Source organism: Silurus meridionalis, chromosome 23 (genome assembly GCF_014805685.1).
Source record: "Silurus meridionalis isolate SWU-2019-XX chromosome 23, ASM1480568v1, whole genome shotgun sequence".
In the NCBI taxonomy this organism is placed as follows: Eukaryota; Metazoa; Chordata; class Actinopteri; order Siluriformes; family Siluridae; genus Silurus; species Silurus meridionalis.
In genome coordinates, this window is record NC_060906.1 from 8007437 (window position 1) to 8028409 (window position 20973).

Sequence of the window (20973 nt, forward strand, 5' to 3'; positions counted from 1 at the left end):
GTGGGCGGGTTGTTTACGGGTCCGCGACTCCGGTTCGTGTGAAAGTGCGGCGGGGCGGATCCGCGGAGTCGGAGCTCGGAGTCGGCACCGTGCGCTCTGGACACGACCACGTGACTGTCCGTCCGAAGAGAATAGATATGATTTACATTCAGCTGGACGAGATAATAATAATAATCGAGCTTGAATACAGGTGAAGGTGTCAGTGCTCAGTCTGATCCAGAGTCAGATCCAGGGTCTGATCCAGGGTCTGATCAGATCTTCTCCCCAGCCTGGTGTATCAGAGGCTCACTGAGGGGGTGTGTTGCCCTAAAACATAGTCCAGGGCAGTTTAAGACCTAGTTGTCTCTTTTTATGCCACAAAGACTGCACGGATTTGCAGGACACTTTGTATTTGCAGGTTTGATTGACTTATTCATATCTGACAAAAGGCTTACTTTGTATGCAATGCAAATTGTCCCACTCTTTAGATCAGTGTGTCCTTTTTCTGTGTTTGTTAGGTCATGTATTGCACTAGTGCATGTATTGAGACTTGTATTCTCAGCCATTTTGTGTCTCAGCATGTCTAACATGCATCGTAATACTTGTCTGGTTTCAGCACCTGAGACCGACTGAGACAGAGAGAGACAAAAAGAGACACAGAGAGAGGGTAGGGCACGACATGGCAGGCCTGGGGGCCATGCAGACAGAACCAGGACGAAAAAAAGGAAGCGTGGTACGTATCGCTGTTCCAACGTAACACTATGACCAATTCGGTCTCGATATGCGTGTCATTTGTCACGTCCTAATTCGGGACGGCTGAAATGATCTCATTCCACTCTCTGCAGGTCAGACGTTGCATCCAGGACCAGAACACGAACATACAGATCTACAGACAGAGCTCGGGCCTAGGGGAAATGTGGCATGCCAATTCTGAGCAAACACACACCCTTCTTTTCTTACAGTCCTCCAGTGTAGAAGTGCCATACCGGTAACATTCAGCATGGCAACTGGTTTATGTCTTGATTTGGCTCACATTTGAATGCTCTTTGCGTTAATACAACAGTCAGGAAATCGTCCTACACACATACACACACTGATGTCAGGCCAAATATGTCCAAATTGTTTTGGGGAAAGAGACTTCGCAGTTGTTCAAACTGGCACAAATACAAATCCTTCATCAAAATGGTTGGTCCTGTTTCCTTGAAACCGTAATACCCCACAAAAACCAGTGTTAAGAGAAGAAAAAAACTTTTATACCAAAATAATTAGTATCAAGGTGCCATGCTAAGGTGTTTTTCAGTTTACTATTACACCTGAAACAACGTCATGTCATACGACTAACTACTTACAATTTATTGTTGTGGACCTTAAATTTCAGCAGCTATAAATAAACACACTCATCACACCATCACCACCTTCTCTAGGTTTCATCTTTTGTGAACGTAATAAGACAAAAAAATGGAATGTGGAAATCTCTCCATTATTAAAAACGACCCTGTGGAAGAAAACGTATTGTTACAAAGCACAGACACAGCCACGAATGTTAAATAAGAACATTTTAATAACGAATAATCAATGTTTTTTTTTAAAATCTGTTTATTGTTTGTCTTCAATTATGTGGTGCTTCCCATGTATTGAGATGCTTCTATAGAAATAATAGCATATGAATGTTTTTCAAAGCCAATCAACTCCTTCTGCTGTATAGGCACATGATATGGCCGAAAGTTTGTGGACACCTGACCATAAGACTTTTTGAACACCCCATTCTGCATTTCCTTCACCTCTTTTGGGAAGATGTTCCACTAGATTTTGAAGTGTGCTTGTGGAGATTTGGGTTCATTCAGCTACAAAGGCTTTAGTAAAGTCATGTAGGTGTAGTGAGAAGGTCTGGGATGCAGTCAGCTTTCCAATTTACCGCAGAAGTGTTCGTTAGGGTTTATTGTTTTATAGCAAGCCTCTCAAGATCTTCTACTCCAACCCATGTAAAGCAAATGTACATAGAGTTTGCTTTGTGCACAGGGATAAGACATTCTGTACAATGGTGTGTACAACTTTGTAGCAACAGTTTGGTGAAGAACCACATATGGCTGGAAAAGTCCTAATAATTGTCAATATTGTGTATATGCATATAAAGAAGAAACACAGTGTATGTGGGTGTGATGTGAGAGTTCAGTGAGGTTGTACATTTGTGGAATTATATTTATCTGCTTCATTTTATTTTAATTTTTTGCTTTATTGTTCAGGAGTCATGAATCGGTAGAAATGGATGAGATCATGGCTGCGATGGTCCTCACCAGTCTGTCTTGTAGTCCGGTGATCCAGAGCCCCACACAGAGAGATCCGTTACCATGTAAGTGATCATCTCTGAGGAAATAAATGAAAAAAAGCAAACCCAGCAGCTACTGATACATTTGTATTATATTTTTAGATTATTTCTGGATTTGTATGATGATTTGTTGGGATGTATGGTACATGTATAGAAATCCTGGAAAATGCATGTTGGTATAGCATTGAACGAATGCACCGTTCATCCACAGATCTTCATTCAGTCTTTCTATTCCATAATGTTCAGGTGGCCCGGTGGATATGGAGTGTGGTGGAGGGGAACTTTCGGACAGTGGGAGCAGTGGCTGCTGGAGCTGGGAGCATGGCAGTGTCAGTCCCGTTCTCTCACCGTCTGTTACGGAGGCAGACAGCAGTATGGGGCAACTGTCAGACGAAAGGGTGAACATGGAGTTGGATCTGGAGGCACGTGACGAGCTGGAGACCAGGCGGTTCAAGGTGAGAGCGTTGCAGAAAACTGTTTAAAAAAATGCTTTGTAAGTTAACTCATCATTTTGTGTCCCTTTGTGACAGAATTGGAGCAGGGGAGCATATAAGTGTCTGTGGCCAGGCTGCGCCAAAGTGCTGACGTCACGGGTTGGGATGAAGCGTCATATTCGCGTTCTCCATCTGGGGTGAGCTATATGTATGATGGAATGAGGACTGGAGGACCACAGTCCAAATTTGGACCAAGATTATTTTCTCCCACTATTGAAACCATACAAAAAATGACTTATTAAGATTGTCTGTAGCAGATCCTCCAATGCAGCTCACTACATCACATGCATTTCTCTACGTTCTGCACAAAAAAGTTTGTTTTTGCTTTTTGAAAGCAGCCCATTCCTTATTTAGTGACCTTTTACTGTGATAATAACCTCCACTCTTCTGGAAAGACGTTCCTAGATTTTGTGAAGATTTATTCAGCCACAAGGGTGTTATTAAAGTCGGGTACTGATGTAGGTGAGAAGGTCTGAGGTGTTCTTATTCATCCCAAAGGTGTTCAATAGGGTTGAAGTCAGATTGCTATAGCAGGTCCTAGTTCAACTCCGAACCATGTAAAGCAAATCTTCAAGGATCTGGCTTCGTGCACAAGGGTATTTGTCATGCTGGAACAGGTTTGGGTCTCCTAGTTCAAGTGAAGGCAAAATCTCATGCTACAGCATCTAAAGACACCCCTGTACAACCATGTGCCTTTGTGGGAACAGTTTGGGGAAGAAGCACAAATGGCTGGTGAAGTCAGGTGTTCCAATACCTTTGGCCATATAATGTATAGTGTATCAACTATAATCATGATTCACTCATCCAACATGTTCCTTATCGTGACATTTTTAAGGAACCTGACCTACAAAAGTACCTGAGGTGTATATTGTAGTCAATAAGGACTGAAACATGAAGAAAGCACACAGTCATTAGGATCTGCTCTTTTCTTCTTGTTTCCTCACACACAGCGGACCAGAGCATTCTCACAGAGAAGAAGATTTTTATTATACCGAGGTTTCCTCACAGGAAGAGGAACCCATGCCCATATCTATACCTTCCCTATCATTTATCAATGGGCCCTGGGGTACGTGCAGTTCAGCCCCCAGCCAGCTTACTTCCAGAGAGACCCCTCCTTCCTCCACCACCCTCAGCCAATCCGCACCCAGCAGTGTGTGGCAGATACACAAGGAACACTTATACCAGGTGACTCGTGTACCTCATGTCTCATGTGCATGTACACTAAGTAGCTGAGTTGCATTTCTAAATGATGTGAAGCTTCTCTGTGTTGGCTTTCTGTAAACCTCACAGGATTCTACATCGAACTCTTCAATGATCCCCATTATGGACAACCATAATAATAACATTTAAAGGCGTTAGATGTGAACTTTTATTATCGTTTTTATAAATTACGACATTTCTTCAGGCTTGTGTGCCCATTGAGCCGACCGTATCCCCGGATTCTCCTTCCTCCTGTGACTGGACATCATCTGGACTCCAGTTAAGGCCTCAGGTAGCTCTACACAGATGTTCTTCTCTTCTTAGACATAGAGGTTTTCTAGTACATAGTTAGTGGTGTTTTAGATGCTCATTACTTACTTTGTCCTTTACAGTTATAGGGATAGTCAGTGCATCTGTTCAGTGGTTCCTCATTGCCTACACAAGTTATTCAGTTTCCTTGTCGATATCAGAATGTGGTACAGAGATAGGTAGCAGCAAGATTATAAGGATTATACACATTGGCTGCATATTGGTTTTCTCCTAAACTCTTTCTCCCAACTCTTACCTGGATAAACCTCAACAAAGATGAATAAAATAAATGTTTGCTTCTATAGCACTTTGTGACATGTGGAAAAATGTCAGCATTGGCGGTAATCAGCAAATTATATTTTTGTTTTATTTTATATTTTTAATATGTTAACAGCAAGCTCAGTGAAAGAGCTTATTACTTCAGGGTTTATAATCATTTTCCACCATCATCTGATCCACAGACCAGTGTACCACGTATCCGTTCGGTTAGCGTAGGCGAGCAGTGCCTACAACGAGAGACCGATCCCACCAGATCACACAGCGTGTGTTCATCGCCATCCAGAGGACACTGCGCCAACCGGTATGTGATCTCCAGCCTGAAATATTGTTTATGGGTGCATTTAAATTATTTGGATTCATTTGAACAGGAAAATATACAATGCTTTAGTCATAGTTTTAAGTGTTTTATCCATCTATCCATCCATCTATCTATCTATTCATTCGTCCTTCCATCCATCCCTGTATCTATCTATCCATACATCTATTTATTCATCCATTCATCCATCCATTTAGGTCTTACAGTCTTATAGTTAAAATCCCAGTAGAGTCACTACACCTTCACACCTGTGATGTAAAACAGAACTGATTCATTTACACTTTTCAGTCTCGCCAGTGATTTCTGACTGAGGTTATATTATTGTAATGGTTCGTCCGTGTGTGTGTCTAGGAAAGGGCGAGGTGAGGCCAAAAAATGCCGCAAGGTGTACGGTGTAGAGCGCAGGAACGACTGGTGTACTGCGTGTCGCTGGAAAAAAGCCTGTCAGCGCTTCCCTGATTAGAGTGTAAGATGTTCGGAGAACAATCTAAATCTTTTTTCTTCCTTTTATTGGACTACTCCTGGCACTGAGCGACCGCGAGAATTTTTACCTTTTGTACCTGTTTTCCAAACGGAGTAGAAGCATACGTTTTATGATCTCATTCTGTGACACTGTTGAGAGTGTGTGACATAGTTGTGTTTTTTTTTCATTCCCTTGCAGTCATGCACTTCAGCCTCTCTTGAGATTATTGACGTGATTGTCCCTTTTGCTATTATGGTGAATATCTGAACATCTGTATCATTCTTTGTCTGTGGGGTTTGGGGTTCGTTTGTTTTGCGTTCGACCTGCACCAATGTGCCAGCACTTCCTACATGTATAAATGAAGTTATAGTGAGGTTAATGGTACAGTATATGCAAGTACTGAGCAGCTATAACTTTATTAATAACTGAAGTGCTATTTCAAGCCATCCTTTGCAACAGTATTAAGAATTTTGTTTGTTTGTTTTTGTCTAAAGGATTAAATCCTTGGACAAATTTCACTAATTTGCTTTTACAGGCACACCTTACACCTAAAGAACAGTGCAACCTTAAAGACGATTGACACAGACCTTATACAAAACGCACAATGGTCGCATGACAACGCACAAGAGAAATAGTAAACTATTTTATTGGTATTTTATATGCATTTTATGTACATCGCACACATTCAAAAAGATTACCAAAAAAAAAAACCTGAACGATGTGGTCGAATTCTTTCACAAATGTAATGTGTTCTGAAGGTTTCATTTTCCACAAAGTCAAAAACGACAAAAGCAGAATACTGTACCGGGCACAGACCTGTATACCGATTCCTTGTCTTTTGTTTAAAACCAAGGAACAAACTAACCGCTTTCCAAAAATAATTATAAAATAATATGTATTTTTGCTTTTTTCAAAGAAAAAAGGAGGAATAGCTGAATGAGAATATAATCACTAAAACAATTCCACCAATATTTAACTAATATATATATATATATATATACACACCAATCAGCCATGACATTAAATGTTGAAGTGAATAGCATGAGATTTATTAGGTATTATTTTGAGGTATTAGGTATTATTTATTAGGCTTGAAGCAGGAAAAATGGGGAAGCATAACTATCTGAGTGACTTTAAACAACGGCCAAATTGTGATAAGTAGACCGATTAGATATTTAAAAAATGTCAGGTGTTCCTGGTATACAGTGGTTTGTGAATACCAAAAGTGGTTCAAGGAAGTCATGGACACCCAAAGTTGACTGACATGCATCAGAAACGAAAGCTAGACGCTCTGTTCCTGTTCTACAAAGGAGCTACTGTAGCACAAAGAACTGAAAATGTTCATATTGGCTCTAATAGAAAGAAGTGAGAGCACAAAGTGCATCACAACCTGCTGAGAAGCTAAGCTGCTGCCGTGTGGGTCAGAGTGCTAATGCTGACCCCAGCACATGCTCCTATAATGGGCGTGTGAACATCAGATCTGGACCATAGAGCAACAGAAGAAGGAGGGCTGGTATGATGAACCATGTTTTCTTTCACGGCCAGGTTTGTGTGTGTGTGTGTGTGTGTGTGTGCTTTGCTTGTCTGGGAAAGATTTCTCAGTTGCTTTGGAGAATCATTCTGAATATTTGCAAACCAGTAAGTGCATTTCTCGCAACAATTTGTACAAAAAACACAATGCATTGGGTTTACGCAAAAGCCTGTGCTTTCAAAATCCTTAGTTTTTGTGTCAATGAACATCTCATTGCTATCAGAACAAGTTCTTCTGTGATTGTTCACAAACAAGATTGTCATAATGTTTAGTCACGTTGTCTGTATGACGGCGCACGGTTTCGGTGTTTCCTGATGTAAACTACGGTTTGGATCACAATAATCGAAAATTCACAATTTCTTTTGAACGCCATCTATGAATTTTAGCAGCACAAATGTACACATGACTGCATGTAGGATACTGATTGCAAGAGACCAGATTTACACTTTTATTGTACTGTAATAGTGTTCGCTCGTAATTCTGTGTTTTGTCGCTAATTGAAGGTTTATGTGATTCACCTCTGACCTGTTTAAGAGATTTAGTTAATTATTGATTGACCTTATGCAGTTCACTCGCCTTCATTAGTGACATTCAAGATAAGATGAACAATTCATCAGTTCATGACATATTTACAAAAAAAAAAGTTTAACAGAAGTCTAAGCTTGACAAATATTACAACTGGTTTAACCATTTTGCATTCAAAGACTTATATAATGACCTGATGCTGAGATGTTTGGGGGTTAAAACTATTTAGTATTATATAAATAGATCAGCATCACATAAACAACTGATAATGTAGGAAACAGCAGAAAATTGTACGCAACTAAATGAATATACTAAAGCATTCACAATTTGATCAGAGCAACGAGAAAATGCTTTTATGATGTGCACAAGTGACAACATGAGGTTGAACAAGTCGGTTTGAGAATTTCCTTTCTGATTTGAGAAACGCTCCCAAGCAACTGAGAAAAACTGTAAGATGACAGAGTGTTATATTGGCATCCAGATTCCCCAGGCGGCAGTCTGATCGAGTGTCGGTGGGATGTGTTGAACAAATGAGTTGACAAACATGATCCATGGATGCCTCATTCACAACTTAAAGGATGTGCTGCCATGAACCACAGCACACCTTTAGGGGGTTTTATGTGGTCCAGGCATCTACAGGTCAGAGCTACAGACGGTGGTTTTAATGTTATGTCTGATTGGTGGGTATATTAAGGCCAGATTGTTATTTACTTCAGAGGTCATGCACGCAAAGTGCGTGTGTGTGTGTGTGTGTGTGTGTGTGTGTGTGTGTGTGTGAGCTCTAGAGGGCAGCATTGCTCTATGGATTTTATATATCTAGGTTTAAAAAAGATGGGGAGGCATCTAAAATGGCTCCCGATCCAACACACAGTGTCTATAACAAGAGTGGTCGAGTCACAAGTGTCATATTTTGTCTCATAATCGATTATATCATGGCGCATTGTACAATTAGAAACCTAATTTGGTTTTCTGAGGTGTTTAGTTAACATGATGTGTGTGCTGCACTATCTATGATAAGAACCCATTTTGTTTTCAGCAGGCAACCCAAACCTTCTGAGATGTAACTCGAAAAAAAATAAATCGTACATGTCATAAAAAAAACCAAAAATCCATCCGTTCCTTGTGTGCACTTTAACCCAAGTGTGATCGACAGCGTGCAAGACGAAATGACAAACTCTATAAAGTGCTTTTTCCTTTCCCGACATTCAACATCGTGGGACAGACAAAAACGACCACAGTGCTCTGTGATTCCTCCTACTGTACATCCAGAGCTGTATACTGATGGACATGCTCAATTTAAGTTTCAGTGCATCGCTTTTATTTCTGCCAAGGTTCAAACTCAGCCAGCGGCCGAGATTCAAAACCAACAGCTTGTTTATTACTAAATTAATGAGCGCAGATGAGCCCGAAATATCAATAGTGGAAACAAATGAACAAACTCATAAAAAAAAAAAAAAGAAAGAAAAAACGTCTGTTGTTGGATGGCAATGCGATCTCTTTAACATCTTGTAGCTCATCTTGAATGTGGAACATGATGGAGGTAAGAGGAGAGATCAACACCTACTGTAGGGTGTTTAAACCTCATTCTTTTGTCGAACTGCGGCTGTGGAGAGGTTGGAGAAGTGGCCCGAGCGGCCCGTGCGTGCCGTGAGACTCAGGTACTGCCTCAACAGCTGGCTCACCCGCTTCTGGTTGTTCCACTTGCGGGCTGACTTTCGGATCCCGATGAAGCCACCGTATCGCTTCTGCAGGGGTCTTCCGGAGCTCACCAGCTTACGGAAGCCATGGCGACCTTTCATAAACCCGCCGAAGCGTTTCGAAAGATCGAGGCCGGCGTCGCCATCTCGGTCCTGCTCTTCAACTTTGTTGAAGTTCTCTCGCTCCTCTTCGTCATCCATACCGGCATCGAGCCCCACGTCATAGGATTCCCCGGCCTGCTCCGATTTTTGCACGTCCTCAGAAGGCTCTTGACTGCTGAGCGCTTGAGCCATGTGGCGGAAACGCTCCAATGCTTCGGAGTATTCCAAGCCTTCATCTTCCATCTTCACTATAGCCAGAGGCTTTTCTTCGTCTTCTGTACGCTTCGATAAATCACGTGACGGCAACGTGGCTGGGTTTTGAACCAACGATTGGTAGCAGAGGTCCCAGGTCTGAGTCGGGAACGCCTGGGCCTCACATTCCAGCAAACACACCTGTCAAGACATCACATCAAATGTTACAACTCCAATTCCTAAAAGCTAACGTAAACAGAATGCGTTCATTTACAAATCCCATAAATCTATTTTTTATTCACAATGGAACATAGAAAACATACCAAATGTTTAAATTGAGGACATGTACCATTTCAAGGAACTGAACTGGCCTGCCTGTAGTCTAGGCCTTTTATCGTTTGAAAACATTTGACGCATCATTTAACGAAAAACAACAAAGCTAGCTAGAATCCTGTATCAGACACGTATGGGACAACATTCCTCTACCTTAACTTTGGCAACTGATCTCATGATATTAACTAACCCTAGATGATTACATGACCTGGTTGCAGCCATCAATTTTAAAATGTCCTTAAATTGGTATATATTCTCACTTTTTATATGTTTACAATATGTTATATTGTGAATAGAATATAGGTTTTGGAAATTTACAAATCGTTGAATTCTGTTTTTATTTACATTTTACACTTTTCTTGGGATATAGGGTTGTACTTCAACACAATAGTTCTATTAATACTGAATATAAATCCTGACTATCGGCTGTGTCACAGCTCGTGGGTGTAGGAAAAGATCCTAATATACCAAATGAGTCAAATGGTCTATTACTTCAGGAATAGAAATCATCATTTGTGGAGAGAAAGGCTGTAAAAACATTAAGCGTTGTATAGCAGAAAGCTCTGCAATGTCCCTGGAAATTGATTACCCATTGCAAATGAAATACAGGCTACAAAGAAATTCTTGTGCATTGAATTTAAGGAAGTTGTACATGCAGAAAAGTAAAAATAAAAAGAAAGAAATGTGCAAATATATCTGTATGCTATAATAACAGCAGCTAGTTCAATGTGAGGATGTGTGAAATGAAAGACTGATAGCATGAGGGGTTTTTTGTTCCAGCCTGAAAAGGCTCTTGTGAGAATCAGTAAAATGCCAGGCACATAAGTGGCAGCCTTTCCTCCAACCAATTATGTGCATATATTAACTAAATCGACTCAAGCACAGCTTTTTGCATCTTCAAACCCATTAGGAAGTTGATTAAAGAGCAAGTGGCGTGACACTGAAAGCAATTTTTTATACTTTTTTGGCCCCAATTTAAACTGCACACAGAACAACCCGGGCTTTTGTTGAGTAACAAAAGTGAGAGACTTTTTTATAAAGAGAGGGAGAGAGAGATTATAAGTGATCACTCACGAGCGTGTTGAAAGTCTGCTGCGGGGGCAGGAGAAGTGCGCAGGTTAGACAATCGCCCTGGCAGTCGCTGCGACTCGGGACACACAAACTCAACAACAGAAGGACCCACAGTGGCGTCTTCATGGCTTCTTTACTGTACAATCCCCAGGAATGGTTTGTGCTTTAAAAGATTGCAGGATTTCCTAAGTATAAAAAAAAGTGGAGTATAAAGTACAGAGGGAAAAATTAGTCATTTTTGGAGTCACACTTTTTTTTCTTTCTAGCATTTACATTAAAAAGCACTGGTTCAGTTTCTTTAACAGACGTACAATCTATTTTGTATATATATAGTATATCACTGGGTCATTAACATTTATGGCATTTGGCAGATGCCTTTATCCAGAGGGACTTACAGTTATCTCTTTCATACATCTAAGCAGTTGAGGGTTAAGAGCTCAAGGGCCCAACAATGGCAGTGCTGGTATTTAAACCCATGATCTTCCAATCAGATGTCCACCATCTTATCTACTGTGCTAGCACTTCACAGAACACAGCAAACAAAATGGGATTTAAGTCCAAAATGGGATAATCATCCTCTTAATTAGACTCAAACCTGTGCTGACATCTCCATTTGAGAGAATAATGAAGTATTTTTCAATTTTATAAACAAATTTTACTATTGATAATGATATTAATAATAATAATAATAATAATAATAGTCATAATAATAATAATAATAATAGTTATAATAATAAGAAGAAGTGGAAAAAACAGGTGAAGAAGTAGACAAGGAAGAATAGTAGGAAGTAGGAGAAGAATACTAAAAAAAATATGATGATGATGATGATAATGATTAAGAAATAGAGGAAGAAGAAAAGGAGGAGGAAAAAGAAACAGTAGAGGAAAACGAAGAAGAAGATGGTAGTGATAAAGTAGAGGAAGACTCAAAAGTGAAAAATGAATTAGAAAAGTACGGGGAGGAAGAGGATTAAAAAGAAGAGGTGGAAGAATTTAAAGAATTACAGGAGGAAGAAGCAGAAAAAAGATGAAGTAAAAGAGTAGGGGGGAGAGCAAAAGGAAGAGGGTGAAGAATTAAAAAGGAAAAGAAGATGACTTATGGGAATAAGAAGAGGTTGAGGATAAAGAGGAAGAAGAAAAAGAAGTAGTATAGTATATATAGATTTAGTTATAAGACAAAAGTACATTACAATAGAATACATAGGATTACCAAATATGTTAGCAGCTGAAAGAACACAGTGTGTGCAGAATATTCATTATTCAAGTTACAGATGATGAGGGTTGAATACTGATGATAAATGGAGGATTAAATAACGAACAACACATCAGCCATGTCAGTGTTATCCACACCCAGGAAACATGACCGTAATTAGTAAATATAACAAATGTATCCTACTCATGAGTTATTAATTGGTGTTTCTCAACACTGAAATAAGAAACGCTCACATCATGCTATACACTTTACACTCAAGTCTTGATCCTGTGGTGTTCGCCCTCGGATATTGCGCAGTATCTGAGAAATCCAACGCTTCACTTGTGAACCTGATGCATTTTAATTCATTTAAAGTAGGTGGAGGAGAGATGCGTGATAATTTCACGGTGCGCTAAACGTTGAACCCAATTTCATGGGTTTTTGATAGTATCTGCTAAAAAGCTCACGGTGTTGCTGAAGGACAACAACGCAGCAGTGGAGGTTTGGGTATTAAATTACTGGTTTAGGAGAAGACGGAAGAAGATCCTGTCTTGCCTAGAATGTAGAAAGAAGCACGATAGCAGGTAGTGTCAAGGTTTTATAGCAAAATAATAAAACGTCTATATTTCGATGCATAGCCAACGATACAATACATTAAAGAGCCATATAGTGCAGCTACCAATGCGATGCGATTACCATGCAGTGTGCTCCGATTTCAATTTCGATTCAACACAATGCGATTCAATGCAATGGCAAAATACAGTGCATCTGGAAAGTATTCAGAGAGCTTCACTTTTTCCACATTTTGTTATTGTTACAGCTTTTAAGTATAAGAACTTTGTATGAAATCTTAAAAAAAAAAAAAAATCACAAGTATTCACAGCCTTTGCTCAATACTTTGTTGAAGCACCTTTTATAGCTTTAAGCTTTATACACATATTTTTGGGCAGTTTCTCCCATTCTTCTTTGCAGAACCTCTCAAGCTCCATCAGGTTGGATGGGGATGTCGGTGCACAGCTATTTTCAGATCTCTCCAGAGATGTTTAATCAGGTTCAAGTCTGGGCTTTGACTGGGTCACTCAAGGACATTCACAGAGTCGTTCCGTAGCCACTTCTTTGTTGTCTTGACTGTGTGCTTAGGGTCGTTGTACTGTTGGAAGATGAACCGTCACCCCAGTCTGAGGTCCAGAGCTCTCTGGAGCATGTTTTCATCAAAGAGGTCTCTACACTGCATCATTTATCTTTCTTTTGATCATGACTAATCTCCCAGTTTCTGCTGCTGAAAAACATTCCCATAGCATGATGCTGCCACCACCATGCTTCACTGTAGGGATGGAATTGGCCAGGTAATGAGCGATGACTAGTTTCCTCCAGACTTGACTTTTTGCATTTAGGCCAAAGCATTCAATATTTGTTTCATCAGACTAGAGACATTTTTTTTTCTCAACTCCAGGTGGCTGTCATGAGCCTTCAACTGAGGATTGGCTTCTGTCTGTCCACTCTACCATACAGGCCTGTTTGGTGGAGTGCTGCAGAGATAGTTGTTCTTCTGGAAGGTTCTTCTGGAAGGTTCTTCTGGAAGGTTCTTCTCTCTCCACAGAGAAACACTGGAGCTCTTTCAGAGTAAACATCGGGTTCTTGGTCACCTCCCTGACTAAGGCCCTTCTCCCCCGATCGCTCAGTTTGGCCAGGCAGCTCCACTCTAGGAAGAGTCCTGGTGAATCCAAACTTCTTCCATTTATGGATGATGGGGGCCACTGTGCAGATTGGGAAATTCAATGCTGACAAAATCTTTTGGTACCCTTCCCCAAATCTGTGCCTCGATACAATCCTGTCTTAGATGTCTACAGACAATTCTTTGGACTTCATGGCTTGGTTTGTGCTCTGACATGCACTGCTAACTGTGAGACCTTCTATAGACAGGTGTGTGAATTTCCAAATCATGTCCAATCAACTGAATTTACCACAGGTGGACTTAAATCGAGTTGTAGAAACATCTCTAAAATGATCAGTGGGAACAAATTTCTTTCACATTGTCCATGGGGTAAAAATTGATTTCACATCTATGGGGTATTGTTTGAAGAATTCTGAGGAAAAGAATGAATTTTATCCATTTTGGAAGTTGTAACAACAAAATGTGGAAAAAGTGAAACGCTGTAATCACTGGTGCTGAGAGAATACGCTAAAAGACACAGATTAGCGACCAGAAATCAATTTATATATTAAATATCGCTCACAAATTATCAGTCACTTTCTAAATAATAAAAGTATAGAAAATCTACTAATGATTATCTATAAACTAGGGCTGTCAATCGATTAAAATATTTAATTGTGATTAATCACATGATTGTCACAAGTTAATTCGCAAATAATTGCAATTTAATCACACATTTTTATCTGTTCTAAATGTACAAGTTTCTATTACTCCAATCAACATGGACAAATATGGATGTTTTATGCAAATGTATGTTTATTATTAGTGAAACCAAACTCAACATAGAGCATGAAGACAAAATATTCTTGTAAATGTTTTAAAGTAATTATGGTGCAGTAATTTACCTAAAGCATCAGAACACCAAATGGAACTTTAGCCATGTTTCCACACGGACGGTTTTAATTGCTGGATGCTGGATTTTGGTGCTTGATTTGAGACTTGGCGCATCGGAAAACAGGTTTATTGATTAAAAATAAATTTTCAGTAGGTTTTTTTATTATATCTCAGTAAAGAAAGGAATTTAAGTAAATACATGTGTGTTGCATTAAAGATTACAATTTCACCCCTTTTATATTTATTTATTTTTTTGTTTATTTGTTTATTTTTATTTTGAATAAAAGTGGTTGAACAGAAATGCGCGCTGCATTATTCGCGTGTTAATAAAATTTGTGCCATTAAAATGAATTTGCGTTCATTAACTTTGACAGCCCTAATATAAATAAATAGATTTTTAATGATGCAAATATGTAAAAACTATGTGCATTTTTTATCGATGCATCAATGCAACAATGGTCTATATATATTATATATATATTAGAGTATATTATATAGATATACTGTCACTCCTCTGCTTAAATATACATGATAGTTGATACTCTACATACCATGCCATTATCTTTTTCAACCATCTCCTCACAACCGCATCACAACCACAGCACTGAGGCCAAACATGACCAAATGAGGCATAGGAGAGGAAATATTTACGCCATATGCCGATTAATTGTGCATATCTCCAGCCTGGGGCTGACGAGTTATCAAGTGACGTGTCGTGCTCAAAGACAAACTAGAAGGGCGTCGGTGTAGAATGTTCAAATATGAGCTTTAATTGCATATATTCTTGCCCCCTGGTCCACATTTATAACCATGATGTAACTCTGACCTCGGAGTTTATCAGTCTTCACCACTCAGGACTAAATGCTCTTTTTTTTGCTCTTCTAGCCATATTGTTGAAGTCTGATTACGCTTTCTTAGCACATTATTATATGGAAGATATGCAAAATAAAGCGTCGCCATCTGTTTTTCCGCCCGATCACAAAGTTCATTAACGAAACTCATCATGGGCTTTAATTGATGTCTGAATTAGCATGTATGGCATAATGAAGAGGAAATGAGAGCGAGCGAGAGAGACCGGGAGCTACAACGAGTCTGACTCACTTCTGCCAGCACACATTAGTCACGACCAGATTAGGGCCTCGCACACTTCTTATCGACCTTTAACCAAAAATCAACCTCTGAACTGTAATGAAGGCACTCTCTTTCCCTTTCTTTATAATTTCTATTGAAGTGAAAAAAGCAAAGCAGTGATTACAGGCCAGTAATAGAGTGTATGAGGCTGTAGGCTGTGAGTGGTGAGGTCGTTTATGATGGCAGAACGATCACGAACAAACATTTTTCGGCCGATTTAATCTCACGCACTATTAATGCAGCTCGATTCATTTTTCAAAAGTTATGTGATGAAAACGCTCTTTTTTAAAAACGGTTATTATTATTATTATCTCCCCTCACTATAATCATTTATCGAACCGGGTTTTTAGAGGTAATGGAAGACTATGAAAATGCAGACAGTCTGAGTCTGCTTTTAGTTGCTCAACTAATTATATAACTATATATATATATATATATATATATATATATATATATATATATATATATATATATATATATATGACCAAAAAATTGGTATGTTGGTATTCAATTCAATTCAATTCATTTTTATTTGTTTTGCACTTTTAACAATGAACATTGTCTCAAAGCAGCTTTACACAGAAAATGTCATGATTAAAAGTGAATATGTTCTTTATAAGTAAGTTTGTCTCTGATGAGCGAGCCGGTGGCGAATGTGGCAAGGAAAAACTCCCCGAGATGGCATAAGGAAGAAACCTTGAGAGGAACCAGGCTTCAAAGGTTGAACCCATCCTCATCTGGGTTGCACCGAATGTCCATTTTTTAGCAGATATACGATGATGGTATGTGCTAATTAAAAATCCCATTTCAAATTTGATGTTATAATAACCTCCACTCTGCTCTGTTCCACTAGATTTTAGACTTTGCTTATAGAGAATTGTGCTCATTCATCACAAGGGTGTTAGTAGGTACTGATGTAGGTGAGGTTAAGAGGTCTGGGGTGCAGTCAGTACTCACATTTACCCCAAAGGTGTTAAGTAGTGTTCAGATTAAAGCTCTATAGCAGAACGTTCACTCCAACTCATGTAAAGCATATCTTCATTGTCATGCTGGAACAGGTTTAGGTCTCCTTGTTTAAGTGAATGGACAATTTCATTCTACCACATCCAAAGACATCCTATGCAATTGTGTGCCTCCAACATTGTGGTTAGAGTTTGGGGAAGAATACCAAATGGCTATAAAAGTCAGGTCTCTCAATGCTTTTGTCCATATAGTGTATATACAGTATAAGTTTAAAAGCGCTATTACAAGAGCAAGAGCTTGTTAGACTCTCTGGAAATTGGCCAATCCAAATTATTCTTTTATAAAATGATGAAAATCCTATTCCTGAGTGATTCATTCTCAAACTTTAAAATGTATTATTCTAATAGCAAATCATTTTCATTTCGAGAAATATCAGTAATACAAGTCTTAAAGCTTGAAATCATGTCTAGTAATAAGTTTAATAATCATTTGCTTGGTTTATCAGATCAGTATAATTTGTTATGTTGCTAGGATTTCTTCCCCATCAGTTTTGACTCTGATGACTCCTCTAAATACACATAGCCAACCTCAGGGTATCGTCCATGGCTATGTTTAAGTGTTTGCGTTGTGTTTGTTTTTGTCTCCATTCCTGATGAATGTACTGCTGTGTAACGTGCTTGTATGGGGGCCGCATGCTGCAGTTGTGAGATTGCGAGCCTCCACTCACATTCCCCCAGGGGAGAACCGTAAAATGATAAATCTGAGGCAATTTTAATCCGATTAAAGCACCACGCTAACCCTTTCCCCCAGCCAGGAGCCACCTGATGCTATCGACTCCAAGGCAAACAGCCGGCTCCATTTATTGTTCCTGAGGCAACAATCCATCTAAGAATCTGATTGGCAGGCACCAGGTCGCAGGCTGGAAACCGATAAGCAAATCTGTATGTCCTCACTATGACGTCTGTCACTGTCTGCCTGAAAGTAAGGGGAGATCTTTAATTGCCTAGTCCCCTGCCACCACCTCAGACCCCACCCCACTCTTAAGTGCCCCTGCCCCACAAGCACGACCTACGAGTATATGAAATCAAACACACTTTATTCCAGTTTCATTATGTAGTAAGTAATAGAACAACTGTTTTGCCGCATCCAGCAAATTTCATTTTGCTTATCGCAAACACCATAAAAATCTAATCATCAGGATTCTCAGTGTCATAACCGTTTTCGGTCCGACGCAGACACATTGATACCCCAAAGGGATGGCGTCTGTGGAGATGATTTTTACTCCGCCCCCTCTAGCAAAGTAGCAATTATTGCATTTTGCCTCAGTGCCCAGGATGGACTTTATCGACAAAAAGCAGCAATCCAAGGCAGTGAATGGTGATGTGTAATGAATGAAGGTTAGTGGAGACCAGACAAACTCAATGAATCTGCCATCACCTTCTCCTCTGGCTACATTTCACCACGAAATGGATATGAACTCGATCTGTCATGCTGTCAGACATTTCTCAGGAAACGGACTCCCATTTTTGAACAGTTTTTGGTTTTTTTTTGATGGAAGGCTAAAATCAAACAAAAATCAAAGAAGCAGCAAAAGTTTTGAAGTAGCTAACCTCATGGTCAAACTTGCATTAGGTGAAACTTACAGTGAATTCAAATTCTCAGGAATATTCGGATGATATGTTCTACATGGACACCTCGAATTCTTTTGATCCTGCATATTTTTCATTATACCTGAGATTTTCCTACTGCTTTGTGTCTGTACACTGAACACATATTCTAAAAGCTCACTCTTTAAGAGGCGCATGCTTTCATTTGATATCGAATTCATGAGTGGAGGAAAGAAAGTCATTGCACACATTAAGCGGTTCACTCGGCTTGCAGCTCACCTGCAATAGAGGCATTAATTTCCTGACAGATGTAACCAATTATAAGATGTTAAAAGCAATCACTGTAAGAAAGTGCACTCCTGATGGAAACGAGACTCCGAACACGTGGCAGCAAATGGCATTAAATCAAACTGTATAAAGATAGAGCCTGGTACTTGTATTCAATATCACTTCCTATTCACTTTTATGAGATGATATACACACACACACACACACACACACACACACACACATATATATATATATATATATATATATATATATATATATATATATATATGTATGTATGTATGTATGTATGTATGTGTGTGTTTATGTATACACTCATAGCTTGTCATGCTCAGAGACATTGCACTCGTTTTATGGCTTTATGAGCCATTTGAAAAAATGTTGGAGGTAAAATTAGGAGTACTCCAAACCCTGACAAGTGCTGCAGTCCCCCAAAACAGTCTTGATTAGCACAGTATGATACGCATACTTAGCCTTCTGATGAGTAAGAAACAAAGGGCATTCCAGCACAGAGCGAGATGTCGCTTGCGTCAGGATAATGACGACAAAATCAAGGATAAAAGATCAAACAAATTCTAGTAGCCTATATTTGGTCCCTTTTTGGCTGTAAGTACTACAAGTTCTCAAATGTAGGGGGATAATATAGCCTAAATTAATGAATTTATTAGGATTTCAAGTATTTTTGAGTACAATTCTGGTAAAGTGTTGCAATAAGGTTCTCAATAATTAAAATCTAGATAAGAAATCATTTTATATATATATATATATATATATATATATATATATATATATATATATATATATATATATATATAATTATTGAGATATATAGATAATTCTAACAAGAAATGAATACATCAAAAAGTTGTCATGATGGCAGTTATTTAGGTTTATGTTTCTATCCTATCACATCATTTGCATGATGTTCTATCAGTCATAGCTGCACTGAGCATGCACTTCCTGCTAAACCTATCTACAAAAAGACAGAAAAATATGACCTAATTAATTCATAAATAAACAAACAAATAATTAAAACCTCCATTACCCTGCAACTTTATAGACATTTAGCTGTTTAGGATGAACGTTGGTGAGAAAGCTCATAATCACTGTATAATTTTTGCTTATAATATTTTTTTTGTTTTTCAGAAACAGTTTGTGCAATAAATATATAAAAATGTATATAAAAAAACAACACACTATTTGCTATATAAAATAACCCAAAACCATAATACCAACCAGTGGAAAATCTGTTTCCCGAAAGGTTAAAGGAAGTGATAACTAATATAACTAATGGGTTCTTTTGAGGAATTGCTTAGTCATTATAAACTGTCACATGGGAATGTCACTATAATGGTAATGAATTTCCTTTGACACACTACACACACACAAAACAGTCAATATGGTTGTAAATATTAATTACATTTTTTTTTCTTAGTGATGATTATGATAATAATGATGATGATAATGATGATGATGATGATGATGATGATGATGATGGTGAGCAAACTAAAGCAAAATAGAACAGTACTCCTTATTTAGGAGCCAACAATACTGGGTAATGTTTAAGCACTTATTGGAAACCCTGTTAAAAATGTACACCTTGTATCTACACACACTATTCTGCATACAAAAAGACAGGTCAAACCTTACCTGTGCTCCGGTGCTGAGGAAGTCGTTGTGTTCTTGCTCACACACACACACACACACACAAGCACACTGATTCTTCAAATGAGGCAGCAGTGTCCAACCCACAGCCTTGTTCAACTGCTTGCCTTCACGCGCTCTCGTCTCTTATAACTACCCGCCCCTTCCTCTGATTCACCCCCCTTCATCCCCCCTTTTCTACACACCCTCTTGCTTTTCCACACCACACAGAGGGACACACTAAGGTATGGAATCGTGCATAACTTGAACCAGCAACCCTTAGTCAACTCTGACGTCTATACCTTCACCAAGAACGTCACATCTACTTCTAAGTGCCCCCACCCCGATGAAAAAAACAACTCTTGTGCCAAAAATAAACGAATACACATGGATATCTTCTGTTAAGATGCGATAATAAACATGAAAGCGTTTGTCATTTGGCATCAAATAGAAGCCAATAGAAGTTAAGATCTTTTGTAGCCAATGGGCGCATCCAAGAAGGAAAAAACAAACGCTCCCAGAGGCAAAAAAACGTCTCTGTGGAACGAGACGTCACAGATAGGAGCAAAAAGAGCAGATAAAGATCAAGAGTATCATTTGTCAATTAAAAAAAACCCCGGAAACAATCCATGAATCATTCAGTGCACAACAATAGTCTTGATTTTGTTCCTTGTGTTCCTGTTTGTTGTACTGAAATATCTATCATATACAAATACAATATACTGTAACAACGTCACCAGCATGAGAGAGAGAAATTGCTCAATGTATTAAACACAGAAATGG

At 39.0% G+C, this 20973-nt stretch overlaps 2 protein-coding genes across 2 annotated transcripts; one reads left to right on the top strand and one right to left on the bottom strand.

The window, feature by feature from the left end:
- The first annotated feature begins 94 nt into the window (after positions 1-94).
- On the top strand, positions 95-6082 carry znf395b (zinc finger protein 395b). The gene is made up of 10 exons (XM_046836397.1): positions 95-397; positions 596-712; positions 825-967; positions 2223-2329; positions 2552-2760; positions 2836-2936; positions 3750-3984; positions 4205-4291; positions 4770-4888; positions 5255-6082. Exons 2-10 carry the CDS (start codon positions 659-661, stop codon positions 5364-5366), a joined length of 1167 nt encoding a protein of 388 aa, XP_046692353.1. The 5' UTR covers positions 95-397; positions 596-658; the 3' UTR covers positions 5367-6082.
- Positions 5997-20316, bottom strand: pnocb (prepronociceptin b). The gene is made up of 3 exons (XM_046836399.1): positions 20197-20316; positions 10821-11002; positions 5997-9614 (listed from the first exon to the last, which is right to left on the bottom strand). The coding sequence occupies exons 2-3, from the start codon at positions 10941-10943 to the stop codon at positions 8997-8999; spliced, it is 741 nt and encodes a 246-aa protein (XP_046692355.1). The 5' UTR covers positions 10944-11002; positions 20197-20316; the 3' UTR covers positions 5997-8996.
- Between the last annotated feature and the right edge of the window lie 657 nt (positions 20317-20973).